This window comes from Hippoglossus stenolepis, chromosome 9, assembly GCF_022539355.2.
Source record: "Hippoglossus stenolepis isolate QCI-W04-F060 chromosome 9, HSTE1.2, whole genome shotgun sequence".
Classification (NCBI taxonomy): domain Eukaryota; kingdom Metazoa; phylum Chordata; class Actinopteri; order Pleuronectiformes; family Pleuronectidae; genus Hippoglossus; species Hippoglossus stenolepis.
In genome coordinates, this window is record NC_061491.1 from 15,668,956 (window position 1) to 15,690,255 (window position 21,300).

At 40.7% G+C, this 21,300-nt stretch overlaps 2 protein-coding genes across 3 annotated transcripts in view; both read left to right on the plus strand.

Annotated features, from left to right (window-relative positions):
* LOC118114928 (coronin-1C-A) overlaps positions 1 to 12,854 on the plus strand; it is a 35,412-nt gene extending 22,558 nt beyond the window's left edge. For both annotated transcript variants that reach the window (XM_035165690.2, XM_035165691.2), the window contains exons 3-11: positions 4,932 to 5,054; positions 6,782 to 6,911; positions 7,105 to 7,286; positions 7,443 to 7,562; positions 8,452 to 8,556; positions 8,714 to 8,859; positions 9,047 to 9,104; positions 9,245 to 9,487; positions 10,116 to 12,854. In XM_035165690.2, the coding sequence (XP_035021581.2) occupies positions 4,932 to 5,054; positions 6,782 to 6,911; positions 7,105 to 7,286; positions 7,443 to 7,562; positions 8,452 to 8,556; positions 8,714 to 8,859; positions 9,047 to 9,104; positions 9,245 to 9,487; positions 10,116 to 10,235 (1,227 nt within the window). In that variant the 3' untranslated portion in view covers positions 10,236 to 12,854. The remainder of the gene's footprint in view (positions 1 to 4,931; positions 5,055 to 6,781; positions 6,912 to 7,104; positions 7,287 to 7,442; positions 7,563 to 8,451; positions 8,557 to 8,713; positions 8,860 to 9,046; positions 9,105 to 9,244; positions 9,488 to 10,115) is intronic.
* Positions 12,855 to 14,474: 1,620 nt separating this feature from the next.
* tmem119a (transmembrane protein 119a) lies at positions 14,475 to 19,726 on the plus strand. Its single transcript, XM_035164999.2, has 2 exons — positions 14,475 to 14,634; positions 17,478 to 19,726. The coding sequence occupies exon 2, from the start codon at positions 17,494 to 17,496 to the stop codon at positions 18,226 to 18,228; it is 735 nt and encodes a 244-aa protein (XP_035020890.2). The 5' UTR covers positions 14,475 to 14,634; positions 17,478 to 17,493; the 3' UTR covers positions 18,229 to 19,726.
* Positions 19,727 to 21,300: the final 1,574 nt, after the last annotated feature.

Here is a 21,300-nt window from a genome sequence, read left to right on the forward strand (position 1 = left end):
AGCTCGATAACATCAACATACTTGTAGATATGATTCTCCCTTTTAATAAAACTTTAAGATTTAAAGTTTAAGATTGAAACAAGTGGAGAAACAAAAGAGCTTTGCAGTAAGACCATGTTTGGCAAACGTCTACCATCTCCTTTGGATGCTACTTTTTGTGGTTCAGATGCTAATAAGTCTTGACAGCAATATTGTTAATCACTTGAACAATGCATCATGTTCTTCCACAAGGGAATTTAAAAAAAGGCAACACAAACATGGAGGAGAACATGACACAGCACAAGGTTTTATAGAAGAGGAGGAGGACGACTCTGACCAAGACAAAACACGCTGCTTGTACCAAAGAGGGGCAACCACTGTTGCATAGACCAAACATGGTTTGGGTATGAAAAGTCTGACTCACATCTTCTACTACCTACGCAAAAATGATGTCAAACAGCATGGAGAGAGTCTACAGACGACGACCACAAAAGTACTGTTGAGTCCTAAAAACCAAAACCCAAACTTAGACGTTACAAGAAGCTTTTGCCTGTGATATATGGCACAAAATCACAAAGATGGCAGGATCTGCCACGACATCAAAAGACAAGCAAGGGGCAATGAGTAACGAGGTGTGTGTGTGTGTGTGTAGATCTCTAATAGAAACCATGACACATTCTAGCACACACTCCTCCCACAGTTGATGACTGCCTATTATACTCCTGTTAGAAGTCAATCCCGACTCATCACTTCTCAGATTTTAAATCTGCAACTGTTCCTGAACCATCACTGCGGAACCACTGAATTAAGTTTCAGTTTGGGTGGACACCTCTTTCTTGTGCAGTAAATTTACTTTAAAATATCAATTACATTACTTTTTTTTTTTTACAGCGAATAACACCTCTTAAATTGATACTCTGGGGTGCACACCAAAACATTATTTTGGGTTATAAATATTAATGGAGATATGTTATTGCAAAAGAAACCCTGATATCCTTGCCTGACCTGGCTCCAGGACTCTTCATCCCCTTGTGATCTCACTCCATACGCCTTGTGTATCGTGTTGTCAGATGCTTGATCCAAGATTCACTTGTGTTGGTTCTTAAAACCCTGAAATTCTGTATCATGCATATCAGATACAAACCCCATTATCACCTCAAAGGGTGCTGTATTTGACACCCTGGCAGCCCTTTGCTCTCATTAGCCATACACATACCAGAAGTCCCTGGGGCCGAGGTGTGGAATGTAAAGAACGCGTCTCTCTCTGGTCAAACTGTCGTCTCCTCTGCCATGCCTGGGTTGATCAGGAGGTCGAGCTCCACAGCTTAATTCAAGTGTTACTGGGGCGTCATGGTTAATTGAAACAAGTCATCCAGAGCAGATACGATTAATTCGTAAAGAAAGGAATTAATATTGTTGAGCTAATGCTGGTGATTAAAATGTGTTGATAGATAATTGTGGAAAACTGAATCCAATGTAAGAGGTCATGTAGAAGTCTTTGTAGTATGTCTGACATGAGAGATGTGCTGGGAAGTGTCAAAACCTCTGAGGTCAAACACTGATACAATAGGTTGTCTAAGTCTTTGGGTTCTGACATCCAGGCCTCTGCAAGGGCAGACATAGAACATGAGCATGTGATTATCAGCAATGTTATGTTTACACTCTTCTAATTACATGCAAGAAAAGTCTTTAACTCCTCATTGGTAATGAAGCTCACATTCCCAACACCACAGTTTGAACTCTGAGGTTTAGATGAATGAAATGTGACTGTTTGTGTTGAGTAAACAGTGATAATATACTAAAACTCTCAGGGTCACAGTCTCCTCCTTTTTTCTGTTTTACAATAACTATAACATCTGCTAAAACATCAGCACAGTTGTGAATGTCAGTTTAATGCCTAAAAGCAGCCGAGTGAACTTAAAATCAATGTTTCTTTAATAAATGCACCGTCCACCCCAGAGACAAGTACACAAACACTCGTGCTCATCAGAGAAGACAAAAGGGCACAACACCAACTGATGTTTAAATGATAGTAATTGTTTTACATTATAGAACTGGTATACCAGTGGCATTACTTGGTGTCAATAATATTATGCATCTGTTTATTTTGTGAAAATGCTGTTATGTCAAAGTAAATGCATTATTAAAGACAATTAAGTGGATTAGCTCATATGTGAGTTATTTGCCCATTATCCTCCATGATCAGTTTGTTTGACGTTTCTGTTGCTACACCTACTTCCTGCTTTAACCCTGTTCCTACTGACTTCAGGAAATCAGGTGCAGGAAAATTATTATACAAATACATTATCTGCCTGGAAATGCTACTACTACTTGTAATATTTAATTATGGTCAATGTTATCTGATACATGATGATTGCTCATAGATCCCCATTGATAGCAGTGTCAAAGTCTGCTTTCTTTACACTCGGCTTTAGGGCAGATTTCAGGGTGTGTTTAGCAGTCAGGGTGCGGTTTAGACAAGATCTTGTGATTTTTCACATATTACACGTACACACACACACAGAGTTCATTCTCACATACACTGGACTTTGATCACTAAACTTGGAGCTGGAGTATGTGTCACAGCCCTGACTCTGTGTCAGTCAGGTGACTGGTTACCGGCCTAATATTTTCATGGAGCACAGAGTCACAAACCGTGATTTGTATGTGGGACTATACTGATTTAGAAAGCCAGTCCATCTCTTCAGTTTAACTGAATATGACTTTTGAGTTATGCATCATGCTATATGGAGATATCGGCCACACCTCTTCACTGTAATAGCAGGAGTCTTGCCGTGTCCTCTGCTAGGCTGCATAATGTGCTATAGCGGTAGCAGAGAATGGCTTTTAGAGCAGAAATACCTGAGCAGCATGACACCCATAAACTGAACTGTCCCTCCAAGGTCCACAGCAACTTCCTCTGGTCTCCGGGTTTTATTTTCCCCAAATTGTACATGTGAAGATGATCTGTTTGGTCTGCACTTTTTGAAAATCTGAACATTGTAATATTGGGCTGCAATTAGTTTAGATTTAGACTCTAAAAGGTTTCTATTTGCTGCTTTTTGCATTTGTGTCTTGACAGTTCTGTCCTTAAAAGTAACATGTTATCATTTGGCTACAAAATCTATAATTTAGAATTTGGGAGGAGCTTGATCTGTTTGGAACTTGGGGACAATCACTTTACTCACATCATTAGCTTTGCCTTTTGTAGAAAAGACATTGTGAATAAAGCTCATGTAGCCCTGGTTAATTCCCCACAAGTCTGTTTTACAAATGCAGTTAGTTATTTTGCTGTTGTATACAATATCACAAATAAATACTAGTATACTCAAAATCATCATTATCAAGTTTGATAACCACACCAGGTGGAGGATCTGTAAGTTACTGTGGGAGAAGACATGATTCAGAATTTGAAATGGAAGGCCTGTGAAGAAATGCAAACGATTGCATAACATGCAGTTGCAGGTAACAGCGTGTTGTGGGTGGTGGAAAAATGCTCAGAATTTCAAACTTGTCTGGCTAGCCTGGACACTCCATACCATATGATGCACTGCTTCTCTGTCAAAACATGTCCTTCTGCTTGTGTGAATTCCATGTGTTTTTAGTAAACTGACATTGTAAGTCTCTGAGTTGTACTGTGTGGCTATGTTCTGCATAATAAATGGTACTGGAGCGTACATCTATTGTTTGGACCAACATTAGTAATTGTCGAAGGTTACATTCTTGTGAGTTTAGGGTTAGGTTCTAGTTTTGGTTGTAGCTCTTACTTTATTCAATATACAGTTCTTAAAGTTACTACTTGGTCTTAAACAATTATTGTAGCCATTCCCAAGATGATGGCAGAATAGCTGTGGGCAGTGAGTTATTCTCTTTTTTTTTTTTGCATAAGGGAAACCATTATGCTTAAAATAGGGCTGCAGCAGCACAACTCTTTCCATAGTAACTGACATCATTTCTCCATCCCTGTGGTGCTACAGACTTATCACAGACCAGGGTGTGTCTCAGACACCGCAGCCATTACAGCACAGGTTTACCAAGTCACCTCACCATGTAGAGAGCATCAGGTTGTCCTAGTTCGTAGGGTTCACAGGTGTGGCAGTTACGCTTCACGTTGGTTAGAGGAGGATGCAAAGTATAACTGAGTGTACTTTGCGTGTTTACTTGTGCGTAAGAAGTTTATTTGAGTCTCGTCTGAGTTGTATAAGCAGGTTATGTAAAGAGCACAATTTAGTGTTTGATTCAGGGTAACCATTTTAAAGTAAGGAGATGGTGTATAAAACCAAGCATCTGCTGGCATGTGTCTACTGTATAACGACGCCACAACTAATAACTTTCTTTAATTACTGTGGGTGGACCAATAGGGGCTCACTGTAATCTCACTTTGCTTCTGTGTAGCTCCAATTCAACTAAAGCCTCTCTTTTTGGCTAGGTGATGGTGTGACAAACCAGGGTTGATCTTTGGATTTGGACACTAAGATCTGTTCTTCTCTGTGCTCATAATTGGGAATAAAACCAGACTCACAATTTAAAATTCAATTTCAGAATACATGCTAGGCTTGAGCACTTCATGTAGGATTTGTATTTTCTATCAAAGCTTGTGACTCTACACAGTTGATCTTCAACGAACAATGTTCTTGCAACTTGTAATCAAATCAAAAAACCTGTGTGTGTGTGTGTGTGTGTACACACACACACACAAAGAACATAAAGACCTTTGCAAAAAATAAGCTGACAAAATAATAATAATAACATTGTTAAAAATAAATATATATATGTGTATGTATGTATGCGCTTGTGTTTAATTTGTAGGTGGGCTTTAGGATTTCTTAGGATTATACTGTAATTGTCTTGTTTCAAAACATGCTCATTCCTCCATCAGACGATGTTCTCTAAGCAGGACCAGACTAAGACTAATCTCATTACTTTCTGTTGTTTATCTTTTGTCTTTACAGACGGGACGCATTGACAAATCCTACCCCTCAGTGTGTGGACACACAGGCCCGGTGTTGGACATTGACTGGTGCCCTCACGATGATCATGTCATTGCCAGCGGCTCTGAGGACTGCACAGTGATGGTAAAGTTTGTCTCTAGACCTAAACTCGGATCACTTCATTGAGGGGAAAAGTACATCACACACACTCTTGAGCTAATAAGTGACAACAGACTACATGCTTTTATTGCGAAAAGCCAGACTGTTGTAACCCAGGGATGGGTGCAGACCTCACCCTCTGGATTAGATTAGATTCAAATATGTGTTGTAAGAATCAGAGCTGGGGAATGATTTAGCTGTTTATTGAGCTGAGGTCACAGACTTTTTTGAGACTTTAGTTGTACTTGCCTCCATATGTCCTTATTTGGGCTGTAAAAGGCTGAGATTAGACTGTTGCCTGTTTACTTGGCTACCACGTTCTCACCTGAAAGTCCAGATTTCCTGTTAAACCCACACTGAAACAATGTTATATTTATTTCATGTTTGCAGAGGAGACAGCAGCCATGAATGCTTTTGCTCCTTGTAACAATGGGGCTTCTATTTTAACTATATATGTGAATGGTCTAAAGAGCATGTTGCAAATATGTTGAGGGTGTGTCCAAATTTCCCTACTGCTAAACTAGCAGTAGGGAAAAAGGTCATTGTGCCGGGCGCATGGTTCAAAAGCAATATTCTTAGTCTCTTAGTTAATCATAGGTCTGTTTTGGGCACAACACACAGTAAACCAATTGGATTGCCATCTCCCATTCCCTTGTGCCCTTGCACCTTGCTATATAAGGGCGTATCAGGTAAGAGAAGACATTGTTTTACATCCCCCTCGAGCAGACCATCTTTGTGTGTGTGTGTATATAACAATCAGTGTATGGTTGTTGTGCACCTGCCTATGTAGGTGCATGCTTAATAATGAGCTCTTAAAATAACAGTGAAACCCTGAGCCACTGACTTCAGACGAGATGTTTGTTGGTCAAAAACACAATCACTTACCAGTGCTTTAAGACGGCATTGCACCACCAATGTGTCTGGTTTTATTTTAAGACCAACACGCCCATGTACACACTGATGGGAGCAAGTGCATTAGCTATTAAAACAACATGGACGCTGGATGGGAAAAAGACAAATACATTTGTCTGAAACTGAAGATTGAGCCCTTTCTAGTCTGGTCTCAGACTGGTCAAGTTGTACACCAAAATGTGTACGTTGCTATACCAGTTTTTTTAAAGTAAAGAATGAATTTTACTCACACTTCTCATCACTCAAAGGTCATTTAAAATGAACCTCATAAAACATATGCATGCTTAAAAGTGGTTGATCGAGTCAAGACCGATCCAGCAGATAGCACTAAAATATTACCGTCATAGTTTGGACATGGATTGATCTAAAGAATTGATGGGAGTGTTCATTTGATCAAAATTGCTAAATGACATTCAGCTCAGTGGCTACAGCTCTCCCTTCATGTATCAATTAAACTTCAAGAAATAAGTATTGGGTTGGTTGGTCTCATCTCCCAATCTTATGGTCAGACTTTTCCTCAGAACCACTATTTGTCTCAACGGTAGATAAACTCTTATTATTAAAGTTTAGGGTTCAGGTTTGTAAAGTAACTGCAGCCTGCATATGGGTTATTTTACCATATGTCCCTTATGTCATGAAACACATCCTGTTGTATGCCAATGAATTCTTAGTTGCTGCTGCCCCCCTCAGGTCTTTTTTGGTAACTACAATTCATCAGTAACTGGGTATGTTGAAATAAGTTGACTTCATTCCTGTCTGCTCTCTGTTCCTGACCTCTGTCCTGTTGATGTCCTCCACAGGTGTGGCAGATTCCTGAGAATGGCCTCGTCACTGCCATGTCTGAGCCTGTGGTGGTGCTGGAGGGCCACTCCAAGCGTGTTGGCATCATCACATGGCATCCAACAGCACGCAATGTCCTTCTTAGTGCAGGTAGCAACTCTCTCCGTGTCCTCGAACCTGTGACTTAAAGTGCTACTGAAGTCCTGCTGTTAGCCTCCCAGAAATTAAGTTTTAGCACTAAACTTCAAGCTACAACATATCATTGTGGTGTTAGCTACCATAAAGACCAGATGCTGTGCGTAACTGGGATGAGCTGCTCACCTTGACTTCACTCTGTCACCAGGTTGTGACAACCAGGTCGTCATCTGGAACGTGGGCACAGGTGAGGCCATGATCACCTTGGAGGACATGCACCCTGATGTCATTTACAACGTGAGCTGGAACCGCAGCGGTAACCTCATCTGCACCTCCTGCAAGGACAAGTCCATCCGTGTCATTGACCCCCGCAAGGAGAAGATTATTGCTGTAAGCAGTTTTAAAAGATTTCTTTGTAACATTTTCTTTTTATGCTTGACTAAGATCACCATTAAACTAAACAAAATTATGACATAATTAATAGTTCAGGAAACAGTGAGTCTTGTGCTCAGGAAACAGTGTTGACTCCTAAATTACACTTCACAGGAGAAGGAGAAGGCTCATGAGGGCGCTCGACCCATGAGGGCCATTTTCCTGGCTGATGGCAACATTCTCACCACAGGTTTCAGTCGCATGAGTGAGAGACAGCTATCCCTGTGGAACATGGTAAGCTGCTTCATGAACGCTGACTGCACGAGATATGTTCAATGATTATGTGACCAAACACTGGGATTGAGAGCAGAAGAATAAGTTTGAATTGACATCAACAGCAGGGCTTTGTTTGGATTTCTGCAGGGTTAGGCACTATGGTGGTTGCTAGCATTTACTACTGTATTTTGGACAGCAGTTTTGGACCAATATTAATTTTATCCAGTGTTTCCTCTAGGATTGTTATTATTATATTATTTTACACTAAAACATTATCAAGAAGTAAACACAAAACAAAGCTCAGTGATGAAGGGAGCCCATGTTTCTAAGTAATCATCACATTTTTGTGAGTGGTAAATTTTAAATACATTTTCCTTACTCTCCCATAACCACCTGATAACATAACAGCGTTTGGCTGCTTAACGGATTTTTTGTTTGTTTGGACAAAGACAGTTCACTGACCCAGTTTCACATAGTCAGCTGACTGTTACTGTAGCGAGTCGATTATTTTCTCTGAAAGTTATTACATTTTAGACGTCAGTGTTTTTGAGCTCATCTTCTGTGACGAAGCGAATTCTTGGCAGTTTCACAGATTTTCCCCCTGGTTGATTTCTGCTCTAAAGATGTCAGGAATCATTTTCACCTCATTTTTTGTCAATTTATTTCCTCAATTTAAAAAAAAATCTCAGTTTCAGAATATAAAATATTTCCTTTGTCTTAAAATGGTAAGGAAACTAGTGAGACTAACCTTATAACCCTTAAAAAATTTTACAACTTTATTATTATGGAATCTACCACAATATTCACAGCTATTAGAAGTCCAACTAGTTCTTCCTGTTTTTGAAGATAGTGACCTTTTCCTCTGACCTACATATACAAATTTATCATGACACTTTTTTTCACACAGGACAACATGGAGGAGCCCCTGACTGTTAATGAAATGGACTCCAGCAATGGAGTGCTCTTGCCCTTCTATGACCCAGACACCAACATTGTTTACATCTGTGGGAAGGTAAGTTCCCCTTCAGGCACTCAACCCTTAAATTAAGCATAATTATAATGCTTAATTATGAATAATTAACAGCACAACATAAGAATTTTGGATATTATGAGGAAATTTGATTTCCACTTTATTGGCTACAGAAGTAAAATGTATGATTCCTTTTCAGGGTGACAGCAGCATCCGTTACTTTGAAATCACAGATGAGGCTCCATATGTTCACTTCCTTAGCACCTTTGTCACCAAGGAGCCCCAGAGGGGCATGGGCTATATGCCCAAGAGGGGCCTTGATGTCAATAAGGTCGAAATTGCAAGGTAAGCTAAGCTATTCATCATCTGAACCCAGAATTTGTTTTGAGTTTAGAATTTTCTAATGTGGAATTCCTAGTTTAACCACTAGGAGGCAGAACATAATCACTAACCTCACTGTCGACATTTGAGTTTATTTCTGTTTAATAATGTACTGACCTTTTGGTAATTGGTTTTAATTTGTGTTTTCTAGGTTCTATAAACTGCATGAAAGGAAGTGTGAGCCTATCGTGATGACTGTGCCTAGAAAGGTGAGTTGTCTTTGCACGCGGCTGCTCCACCACTGTGTAATCTGCAGGTTGAACCAACAGCAGTGCAGTGACGCCTTTTCTTATAATGAACTGGTTTTAGATTTTTCCTCATAGCATGTCGCTCTTTCCCTCTCCTTCAGTCGGACCTGTTCCAGGACGACTTGTACCCTGACACAGCCGGACCAGACCCTGCCATTGAGGCTGAGGAGTGGTTTGACGGCAAGAATGGAGAACCCATACTCATCTCCCTCAAGAATGTCTATGTTCCGACCAAGAACCGTGAATTCAAGGTGTTCAAAAAGAACATTTTGGACAGCAAGGCGGCCAAGAACACAGAGAACTCGAGCCCTGCCATCAGGTCTGCCTCCCCAACTCCAACAATTGTGAGTATTTACTTTTTCTTATCAGATCATTTCACATATCAAGAACAACCCTGCGAATCTCAGCCAAATAAAGCCCTTACATGATTTGACAGTTAATACTATAATATTTAGATAACATCAGACATGGGAGTCTGTCCTCCTAACTTCCGCCCTCATTAAGGCCGCTCACTGCAGGTTTGTCTATTCGTCTGTGGCTCTCTGGACCTCATGTTGTCAGACAGACACATTTTAAGTGGAAGAAACCGAGCTGATTGCTGGCTGTGCTCCTGAGGTGGTTTGTAGAGGTTGTACAACCCACTCTACAAACTGAGGGGTCTGGTGCAGCTCTGGGCGTCCTGCCGCCATGCATCCATGCCTCACCCACAACACAGCCACCCGCCTGGGGCCCAGCCCATGTGTCTCTCTGCCATACTGCTCTGTAATCACAGCCCACTTGGTTCCACTGCTGGAGGAACATGTTAACCCTCAGAGACCCAGGTCCTGCCAGGTGGCAGTGCAAGACTGTAGGCAGTGTTTCACAGGTTGTCCTCTGCCCTGTTGTGACACTGACGTTTGCAGCAGAATTATGACAGAAACTTATACAAATGTGCTAAAAGTTCTTGTCCTTTGTCCTTCGTGTCTCCCACAGAAATCTGAAGCCAAGCTGGAGGAGATCTTGAAAGAAATAAAATCCCTCAAGGACCTGGTCAGCAGTCAGGAGAAGCGAATCATCAAACTTGAAGACCAAATGTCCAAAATTGCCATTTAATGACCCTCTTCCCGAACCCGCTACAATTCAGGACGTTCCATTGGCTGGGTGGTGGGCAGGACCGGTCACTGCCGATCTCAGTGACAGTGTTCGTCTGAGTCCTGCCCAGCAACGATTCCTAGCAACATTCCAGATGAACTTTTCTTAGCCAGCCCCCAACCCTCAGTTTAACACAGGTGGAATAAGAAGGAGGTGTGGCAAATTTAACAGAAAATACTTTTTGCTTTTTGGTGACAAAGGACTCCTTTTATTCTGTGGCAGACATTTTTTTATTATCTTTTTTCTTATAAAACAGTCTTACACAATTCTTTTTATTTTAGAGTAATGACCAGGAAATTCCAAAGTCAGCCGTTCCCAATGGCGATTGTATACCCCAATATTTTTTTGAAGTAGGCATCAGTGTTTTGTGTTGCCATACCCCAAAATATAATGTTGCCAAATTTAACTTTTGTTTACACCTCCTTAACAGTATTTCTTTCTCTTTCTTGTGGGAATATTCAAAATGCAAACAGGGAAACTCAGTGCAGTAGACTGATCGTACAAAGAGAAGAAAGTCCTCATTTAATCTGAAATAAAAATAGTTGGGAAAAGAAGATTGACGATGCAAATAAATTGGGATTGAACACATTTTTCTGCCACAGTCGACATCAAGGACTATAGATAAATCATCATTGCTGCCTGTGTTGGAGCTGCACAAATCAATACCTGCCTTCTGCTGTTTCTCTTTCATTCCTGTCGCTTTTCATCATTCTGACTGTGGACACAATAGTCCATGTAAACATGCATTCCTCTCTAGCTTGCTTCATTAACATCCACTGTGTGCTTATTGGAGAAAAAGACAAATACATTCCACAAATCTGATCGATTGGCACTTGTTGGTGTGGGGAAGGATCCAGCTAGAACATTCCTCCTCCAGTAAACACTCTACTGTAGTGACTCAGTTACACTGGTTGGTTGGTCATTGTGGTATTTTATGGGCTGCCCACAGACAAACCAGCTCTGTGCATTTCAGCCTCTCTGCAGAAAAAGCGTCTGTCAGCTCGGCTTTGTGTTTTTCTCAGAGGTTCAGTAGCCAACCTCCATTCACGGGTTTGCTCAACACACATGTAGTCAAGTGTAGTGGGATTATTTTGTGTCACTGTTGCATTAAACACCATCTCAGATCTGTATCTTAAAAACAGGGATTGATGTGAAATGACACCAAGTTATCACACATTGACATGACTATTGAAAACCATCTGGTGATAAAACTGGAGATAGTTTCAGAAACTGTTCACAATCGACCTTTGAGGCCAAGATTGTGTGTGAAAATGTGCCTCGTGTCTTTGGCCATTTTGGTTCCTGTCACTCTGGATGTTCCTGCTTTGTTTCGTCGTAGTGGTGGTGGTGTTATAAAAATGGATTCACAGTAGATTATCCAAGATTTGTCTCTAACCTGGATGAACTGAATAGTTCACTGTTAATTTTTATCCTGTTTCTTGTTCCACTGTGCTTATATCCCTCTTAGCACTTCCACTCCCTGTTTTTTTTTTTTTAATGGTTATTTCTCAGATACCCCCATCGAGTATAGTTATTACGAAAACCCTGAACCTTTGGAATCGTTCAATCTGAGCTGTTTTGCTATGATAAAAGCTCTATTTTCTTGATGTTGTAGATTTGCTTCCCAGTGGGAAGCTGAGACGGGTAAAGGTTCAGTCTGTTTGCCTTCACTAATTGTTACCACTGTAAAGACCTGAAAGTGCCATAAGGGTGACCATGGAAGTGTTTGTAGGGGACTGTTGTGAGTAGATTTGTGTAGTAAATGGAGGAGTTGAGAGGTGCCCACATTTTGAACCACTTTGAGGTGCTATAAGGCTCCTGCTCATTTAAGTACTGTATCTCAGCCACATAGATGACATCATCCCACAATACACCAGGTGGCGATTTTTGAAACCGTCGACCTCGGTACAGGTATTTAAAACATCGTAGAATGATGTCAAACCGAGAAGCCGTCGGCTGATCGCGCAGCTTTTTCCGGTCATCGTGGCTTCCAGATGTAACGTGAGCAGCGGGTCCTTAAATATTCGTGACAGGGAATCTACAGGAGCGCTGATCTGACACCGATTTTACTGCCCCATCTTGTATATCAGACTGCCACTCTATAGATCCGTCACAGCACTGTCGGCACGAGAGTTTTGAGAAGGCGTAGTAGTGGATAGTGACCCAAAGGGACTCTGTAGGTTGGAGAAATGTGCAGTTGAAAGATAGATGTATGTTTGTAATTAAGGTCTAGAAAAATGAGTGGAAGCTGTGTAAATAACATGACCATATTTTCTGTATTCTTTTTTTTTTTTTATTTGGTTTTTGTTTTGTGGTTGTGCTCAAGAGGGTATTTTTGAGGGAGGTGGGTTATAAATGTTTCCCCTTGTCTGTTTTCCCTGCACCTTGCCATAACGCATCATGAGACAACTGAGCCTCTGTTGTACTGGAGGTCGTATGAATATCGAGAAAGAAAATCAGACAAACACGAACCCGGATGACGCCTCATGTCGAGGTCCGCTCAGCATTTTTGTTCATTATTCTTGCTTCAAGTATCAAACATTGATTATAAGAAAAAATAATAAAGACTTTTTAAAATGGGCTCATTGTTGAGTTTTGAATTCACATGTGTACTGATTGGTTTTTATTTTACTAGGTTTAGATTTGTTGTTTCAACTGGAATTTCTTTTAAGGATAAGGTTATATTTATCCTGTATTTTTCTTTTGAACAAATGTTATAAAAAATACCTAACAATGTTCTATTCAGTCTGTCCCATAGACTATATAATACGGACCGTCTGTCTATAGCTGTCAGCTGCAAGTCCACTTCTTGATTTGCTTAAATCTTTTGTAACGGTTTACAAATATATAATTGGAACATTCTTCTATGCGTAACAGTTATTTCCCAACACGGCTGGTGACTAGTTTCTAATCATATTTTTTATTTGTATCCTCTTGTATTGACCAACATCAGCTGTTCATATATTAGTACAAACAACTAACTCCAAAGACAGATCATCAAAAATCAAAGTGCAAGAAATCCTGTATTGATACATTTGATAAGCTTGCCTGCTTGCTGTAGTGAAACAAACAAAACAGAATAGATGGATAGAAACAGATAATTCATGTATTTGCTTGGGCAGAAATCTGTGTTTTCAGTGCATGAACACGTTGTGTAATAACCTGTGGTATAAATGTGAGCAGACAGAAAACTTTGTTTTTGCTTGATGACAAGATAAAGATAAAGCAACAATTAGAAACACACAGTTGTTGTAAGTCACAGAGCTGTTTGATGCTGTAATGGCAGAAACAACAATAAGTGAAACAGAAATAACAGTGGTGTGAAGAATCTGTCCCTCTGGAGACAAACTGATGAAGCTCTCGACCAGAATTTCTTATTTTTTTATGTTAATGTGGATCAAATTCTTTCCCAAACTTTTGAAAACATTTTTATTTCTTGTAACTTGTCACCTCCTCCCCAGCTGAGCAGCATCATCTGTCACAATAAGTGAATAAAACAAGAAAGGAGCCTGGAGCAGCTTTATATAGATCCCCTGCATGTTTGGAGACGTCCCCAGAGACAAGTGCTCCTAAAAGACCATGGAGCTTATATGTTGGCCCTGTACATGTGTTTTGGGATGAAAGGCGTGCTCTCGCTCTCCACGCTGGTCTTGTGTGCTATGTAGAGACAGGCTGTAATCAACATGGACTTAATTAGAGAGGACTCAGTGGGAGGCAGAGAAGTCCTGGGACTCGCCCCACCGAGTACAGAAATACCCATTTCTCTAAAACACGGCCCTGTTGTACCAACTGCAGCGTCTCTGCAGGTCCTTCTCACTGTGGTGGATTCACAGCAGAAAGGTTTGGCTGTGTCAGTTGAATGAGTCAAACTGTGAATGAGTCGACATATTCTGGCAAATCACACTTTTATCTACAATGATTAAAAGATAAAACATCTGGAAACAAAAGGTTTTCATAAATTTATGTTCTATAAAATGTCATGGTGCACAGAGTAACTTCTATATGACTAATTCCTTCATAATTATTCACAAAAATCACATATGTAGTGAAAATGTCCAGTCCCAGATGGCTGCTCCATAAGTGCAGGAGGATGGAGAGTGAGGAGGGAGGTTCAGAAGGAGGGAGGAGAGGCTGAAAATAGAGGAACTGAACACTCCACAATTTGCGAGGAGGAGACATTTTAGAGGCGAGTAAAAAAAATATACAGTCAGTGTAACGGAGCTGGGAGGGCGGATGCTCAGAAACTCTCTTGCACTCTTACTTTCCTCTTCTGACTCCGTCTCCCCTGTTTTTACCCTCTCTGTCGTCTGCACCGCTCACAGCCGTCAAGAAGATAGAACCCAGGTTTTTCACTCAGTCTGTGAGTATATATTTCTTTATTCGTGAATATGTAAAGTGGATGTTAGCACAGGAAGAAAGAAGGAATAAAAAAGAATGTTATTTTTAGTTATATCAGAGAAGTCTGTGTATTCAAACTGACAAACTGTTGAGCTCAGGAACCGAATTGATCCATTTGGCTCATATGTAACTTTTTCTGCCTTTTTCTTGTTACAACCCTGTTGTGGAAAGTAATGAAGTGCAATTAACTGCACTTATATAAGTACAGTACAACTTTCAGGAACTTTTATACTTTGCTTGAGTATTTCACATTTCTACAGTTACTTATATTTTCTTCAGTTAGTGGAGATGTATTTATTACTCCATTACATTTATTTTTTCAATCTATATTTTAGGATTTCACGGGTAAAACAAAATAATTTTACAAACTATGATGCACTGTTACTTCACCTCCACAACTGCAATTCTAAAAAATAATCACAGGGCCCATTTTTAAGTATAATTAATATGTTTTTATACTCTAGATGATACTTTAGTGTGGTTTGCTGATAATATGTCTACTTTTATTTGAGTTGGATTTTTTTTTTTAAAGTTATTTTAGATATTTTCGGGTATTTCACCTTTATTGATGGAACAGTGAGCATTAAATGGGGGAGACGGCGGTGAAGACACGTAGCAAAGGCCAGGTCGGAATCAAACCTGCAGATGCTGCAGGAGGATGCCTTTGATTTTTTATGTTGAAATTAAGTATTTTTACATTGTGGTACTACCTCTTTGACTCAAGCACAATATGTGAATGCTTATTTCTCCCCTGCCAATATTAGAAATTATTATTATTCATCCATTACATTGAACCTGTAGTTTAAAGTGTTAAAGGTGATTAAGTTTTATGTGAAACGATGGTGAATTCTCCACCTTTATAAATATGTGTTGTCTGGCCAAACACTGTTAAAACTTTTTGTTCAGAAGCCAAATTTCACAAACTTCCATATATGTCAGATTGAATTTGTGGTAACTATGTTTTAGACGATAAACAGGACATCCAGGACAAGATGCTGCCAAAAAGACTGTGTTTGAATATTTAGTTCTGTAAATTTTAATGAACAGGCACACATATGACTCTATCATACAGTTTGGCCCTCAACACCTCAGAGTGGCAAAAGCTCTGTCTCTGTGTTAAATGAATGTCATAGGATGTCATGATTAATTGCATATCTGCGTCTGGATGTCCTTCAGTCGAAGCTATAATGTGGACCCTCTGGTAACATACAGGAAATGTATTTATGGCTGTAATTATGGGGATTGAAGAAGCAGTGCTGTACATCCAGGATGAAGACCCAGCCTTTACCATCTGCTCCAGCAGAGAGCAGGTCTGACCACACAGAGAGGGGACTGGGTTCCTGTACAGTGTAGAACAGCAGCAGCAGGTTCACTCCAGCATGATGCTGATTAGAAGTTGCTCTGTGCAGCTCAGCTCTGTGTAATTTCACACTGTGTTATCAGTTCAACAGGTTTTAATTGTCAACAGACAAAAGGTTCAGTTTTCTGTGTTAAAGCTTGACTTCACACTGGAGAGAGAGAGAGAGAGAGAGAGTCCTGGAAGAGATGTAATACTAGGTTGGGAAGTTTATTCAGTCCGTCGTCCTGTGAGTAAATGCAGGTTCTCCTGGAGGCAGAAATATCTTCATTAGGTCTGTGCTGCTGTGGGAGGTGTACGGCAGCTGCTGCTGCCCACTGTAAATATAGAGGCCGCGGCCGCAGGGCTCCCACGCCTCTGTGCTCCCTCTGCAATATGGCTTCCTCTTGGCTTTGGTGTGGTGGCTGGGTGGCCTCCCTCCTCTTTTCAAATTATAAGGCCTTCAGCACCAAACTTACTGTCTCCACCCCAAATAAGTAATGGCTACTCTGCAGCCTGCTAAAATAGATCTGGTGCAAGAGAGACAGAGGGCGGCAGAAAACCTGGAAAAACCTGAGTCAAGATGGAGACTGGAGTTTGAGAGGGAAACATGTTTTGTTATCTGTGTGTGTGTCTGCTGCAGAAGAGGCTGCAAACACGAGTGAGTAAATAGGTACCAAGGGAAATCTGAGGGGCTGCAAGAGGATTCAAAAGAAAGTGAATGAGTAAAACATTTCTGCTGCACAAATGAAGCTCTTTCCGTGACTTCAGGCCTCTAAAAACTTGAATTTAAAACATCTGAGGAGTCTGTGAAATTCCAAGAAATACAACACTTTTCATTTGTATTTTTCTCTTTGTGTATGGATTTAATGTTGGTAAAACTGTAAAAACTGTTAAATGTTTTTTTCCTTGTTTCCAGTTGTATTGCTGAGCTAAGCTAATTACCTCCTGACTCCATCTTCATAATTAATGCACAGAATCTTCTCATCTGAGTTCTCTTCACAAAAAAGAGGATAATATCTGACATGCTCCCGATGGGCTGTATGTGAAAACACAAATATCTCAGAAAGTGGTGCCATACATGTAGAAGACCGGCAAAGATGTGAGGAGAGCTTTTGGTAATAAGGGCCGATGCCGGCGTCGATGTGCTGTAAACACAAGAACTGCCGCAGCGGAATTTAAACATTTTAAACCCTTTGCTGAAGGCTCTGGAGAATTCTGTGCTGGTTATGAGCTTGTCTGACCAGAGAATCTCCTGCTGTGTTCTTCATATGTGAAAGGCAAACTCCAGAGAATATCCAGACCCGATTGTGGATATTCTCTGGAGTTCATGTCTGAAAACAGCTTAAGTGTTTTTCCCAAATTGTATTTTTGTAAGGTGCATCAAGCCATTATGTCTGTGGGTCCTCAGGTTTAAACCTACTCCCTCCTCTGACTCTAAGTTAAACAGCCTTCTGTTGTTGTTGCAGGACTCAAGAAGAAAAGATGACATCTCACTTGGTCACTTGTGTGACCCTGCTCTCTCTGTGGTGCAGCGTGTGTCACTCCACTCCCATGTTCTACAACATGTCAGACGGCAGCGGCGACGAAGCAGAGCTGGAGCTGCTCTTCCCCACCTCTTTCTCCACCCGAGCTCCTGTCCACATCACCACCGCCACTGGAGCTCCCACCTTCACCAACACCATCACCACCACCATGATCCGCCTCAAGGACTTTGTGCTGACCCGAGTCGTGGACTTCCTGCAGGAGAATCTGCTCATTATCATCGTGGTGACCTCTCTCCTCATCGTCATGGTCTTCATCATCTGCTGTGCCACTGCGATGAGTCACAAGCGAAAGCTGGAGGCCTACAAGCCGCCTGCTAATCCACCCAGGAAGTACATGGCTGATAAAACTACCAGCAAGAATTCAGGCGAACTCCAGGAGAGGCCCTACGCCATCGACCACGTCAAGAGGGTCCAGACTCCGAGCATGGCCTCCCCAAAGAACCTGCGTACCCCCTCCAAGGCTTTGGTGGGAGAGACAGGGAGAGACGTCAGGTCGTCCCCTCGCCAGGAGGTCAGAAAGGTCAGGGAGGCCGAGGAGGTGGAAAAACGGAGAGAGGAACCCAAGCACAAAGAGCAGTCCAAGTACAAGGAGGAGGTGCAGCAGAGTTCCAGCCCCAGCACCAGCTCCAGTCCGCCTGCGTGCACCTGCCACCTGAAAAAGAGCCATCACTAAGCCAGGGTCCAGGCTCCTGATTACATGAAGGTGAAAGGTGACAAATGAAGACCGGTTGGTTAATCCACACACAAAGGGCAAAATATGCCAAAACGGTTACCTACATGGGGAGATATATTTAAATGAGGCTAATGTCTCAAATGAAAAATCATCCATCTTTATAAAATGTAATCAAAAATAATATTTATAGAAATATTAAGTACTACCTAAAAAAGAAAAAGAAAACAACACAGCAGAAGATATGTGACCTCTTGTATATCTCTAAGTTTCTGATTAAATGGTCAACAACTGATAACAGGAGACGTGAGCAACGGTTATTGATCATGAGTGTCTGTGGTGGGAAAATGTATGCAACCGTCACAAGTGCTGATTTTCTATGTGAGAAGTTTCTTCAACGGGGGGAGAAAAAAATGGTTTTCTCCAGAAAGTCTCCTGCTGCTTTACCCAGATAAATGTCTGTGGAAGAATCCAGGGAAGAAAGAGCCCAGAGTGAGGGGAGGTGCTGTGGCAAATATAAAATATGAAAACATCTAAGGGCATTAAAACTTTCCTTTACAGTGTCCGTCAGTGCTGCACGACACAACATCTATTCAGCAGCTAAGAGCCAGATCGATCTGTCATTTCAACAAAACTCTTGTGCTGTAAACAAAGCAAAGTGAGACAGCAGTAAACTTGACTTGTAAGAAATTATTCTCTTTATATTTACATTCATATTTACCCTAGTTTTGTTTTCATAGCGTTATTTTATGTGATATCGTTTTGTATTTACTTTAAGAACCGATTTCTCAATACCAAAAACACAATTTGTAATTCAGTTGCTGAACTAAAAGAAAAATGACAAACATCTTGTATCCATCTATCCACATATTTATTTTGTTGATCGTTTAAATCTAGATTCATTTGGCATATACATTAAAATCAGGCTGTTTTTGGTAAAGAGACTTTATGAGTAAGGGTTTAAGCTTTTTTTAATAAGTAATACTTATGTACAAAATAAATTATGTTTTTTATTTTTAATGTGATCATTTGTTAGCCTGTTTTGTTGGTGTGTTTTCAGGTTCAACTTTAACCTAAAGTGGCTACAAAAAAAATCTAAAGCATGTAAGTGTGTAATTGTCATTGTTATTTGACTTTATTAGAGTAAAACCTCAGATTGCACTGGAGAAGATCATTTGGAAAAACTCTCCTCAATTTCCTGTGACTGAAATTAACGTTTTTGAGAATACGTGTTGATGAAACACAGTTTGTGTGATTAATGGGCCAGAGTTAAGAGTTTGGTCATGCTTTTATATTTTATTCCTCTGAACCTCAGATTAGATTTTTGTCCTCAGATGTTTCCAGACATGCTTCCTTTGTAAGTGACAGTTTTATTGTTTACAAAATGACTGTTTTGCTTTGCTTATGTTTAATAAAGTGTTGGTAACAGTGTTTCTGTTTTTATTACCTCCACCAAGGAGGTTCTCTTTTCACCATGAAACCTGGTGGAAGGGTGTGTTGTGGATCAGGGAAGAACCCATTACATTTTAGTGCAGATCTGAATCAAGGGACACGTCCAGGAATATCTTGTCTCTTTCTGTAACATTGAGAGATTGAGGGTGTTTTCAACCTTTTTTATTGTTGTCCCAGAGAAGAATTAATGGATCTGGACCAAAAATCTTTTAAGGACTGATATCTTTGGCTTTGTGCTATTGGTGCAGCTTGATTGGATTTAAAAGGACTGTTGGGCCTTGGCTGAGGTGCCGTTGTGGTTGGGAATGTAGCTGAAGACATTTTAAAAGCTGTGATGCATGATGAAACTGAAATACAGCCTTGAAAAAAAAAAACTAAGATTAGAAAAAGGCGAGGAATGTCTAAAATAAGAGAATGTTTGCTACGTGCACATTATGTTCAACTTGGGGATCTGTAATTTTGACTCAAGAATGTGAGATTTGAGATATCCACTGGAGACGTCAGCTTTAGTCTGCCTTAACATTTCAAGCCCAGGATGTGCACAAACAACACGGTAACTCCTCCACAGTTTTCTGGTTGACAACATCACACCTAAACACAGGGACCACAGAGGTTATTAGAATCTGGAAATGACGAGAGCCCCCCTTTGTCCTTCACTGGCTACTGTACAAGATTGTTTAAATATTTCAACAGCAGTTCACCAGATATATACAGAGCACTTTGTTCTAAACAAGACCGGATGTATCGACTGTACAAATCTTGGAGACTCTGATTTTTTCCAGTGAAGTTTAAACAAAAAGTCAAACTTCAACTTTGTTTATATTTCTAACAAGCGATGACATACTGCCCTCATATGAACATTGATTCATCACTTATGCATGTTCACTTTTCTTCTTTTATCTACCCATTCCATCTTCATATGGCCACATTCAGACCATGCCTAAAACTAAAAATCCACTAAAATGTAATTAAATATCACTTCAATGGCTGAAACACAAACCCATTCATGTAGGAACGGCTCAAATTACCGAAGATCAAACATCAAAGATGAAAAAACAACAGCTTCAAAAGCAAGTGTGACCCTGTGGCTCCTGAAACATGAGCCCTGACGGAGCCTTGCTCGAGGGTCAGATTCCCTGCTCTTTTGTCAGTGAGGTGCTAAATAATTCGAGAAAATACTATCCTGTCACTTTCGCTGTTCCCAGCTGGAAGACACACGGACCAGTGGACCACTCACTAGAACTCTCTCTCATGGGGCGCCAGATGCAGTCTCTCTGAGTTTTAGGGAACACCAACCTTTGGTAACCGCAGATAAAGGATTTTCTGGGTCACCCGTGTCGTTTCCATTTGTATTTTTACTACACAATCTGTCCTTTTGAACTTCTTGCTGTGAGTGTTTTGACCCTTTTCGCTGTGTCCCACTGACGAGGGCCTCTCCATCGATGTGAATGCTGAAGAGGATCCAGAATAGGTAACACTGCACCTTAAGGCTGTCGTTAAACTTTGATGAGCATCTGCCTGAAATTCTCGACAGTGGCAGTAGTTATCTTTAGAGACGGAGGATCCCGTGAGGACCATGTGGAATCATGCCTGTCCATCTCTTCGGAGGAGCAGATAATACAG

What these genes read in the sequence shown, in the direction of transcription:
- tmem119a (XM_035164999.2), top strand. Translation starts at nt 17,494, where the DNA reads ATGACATCTCACTTGGTCACTTGTGTGACCCTGCTCTCTCTGTGGTGC.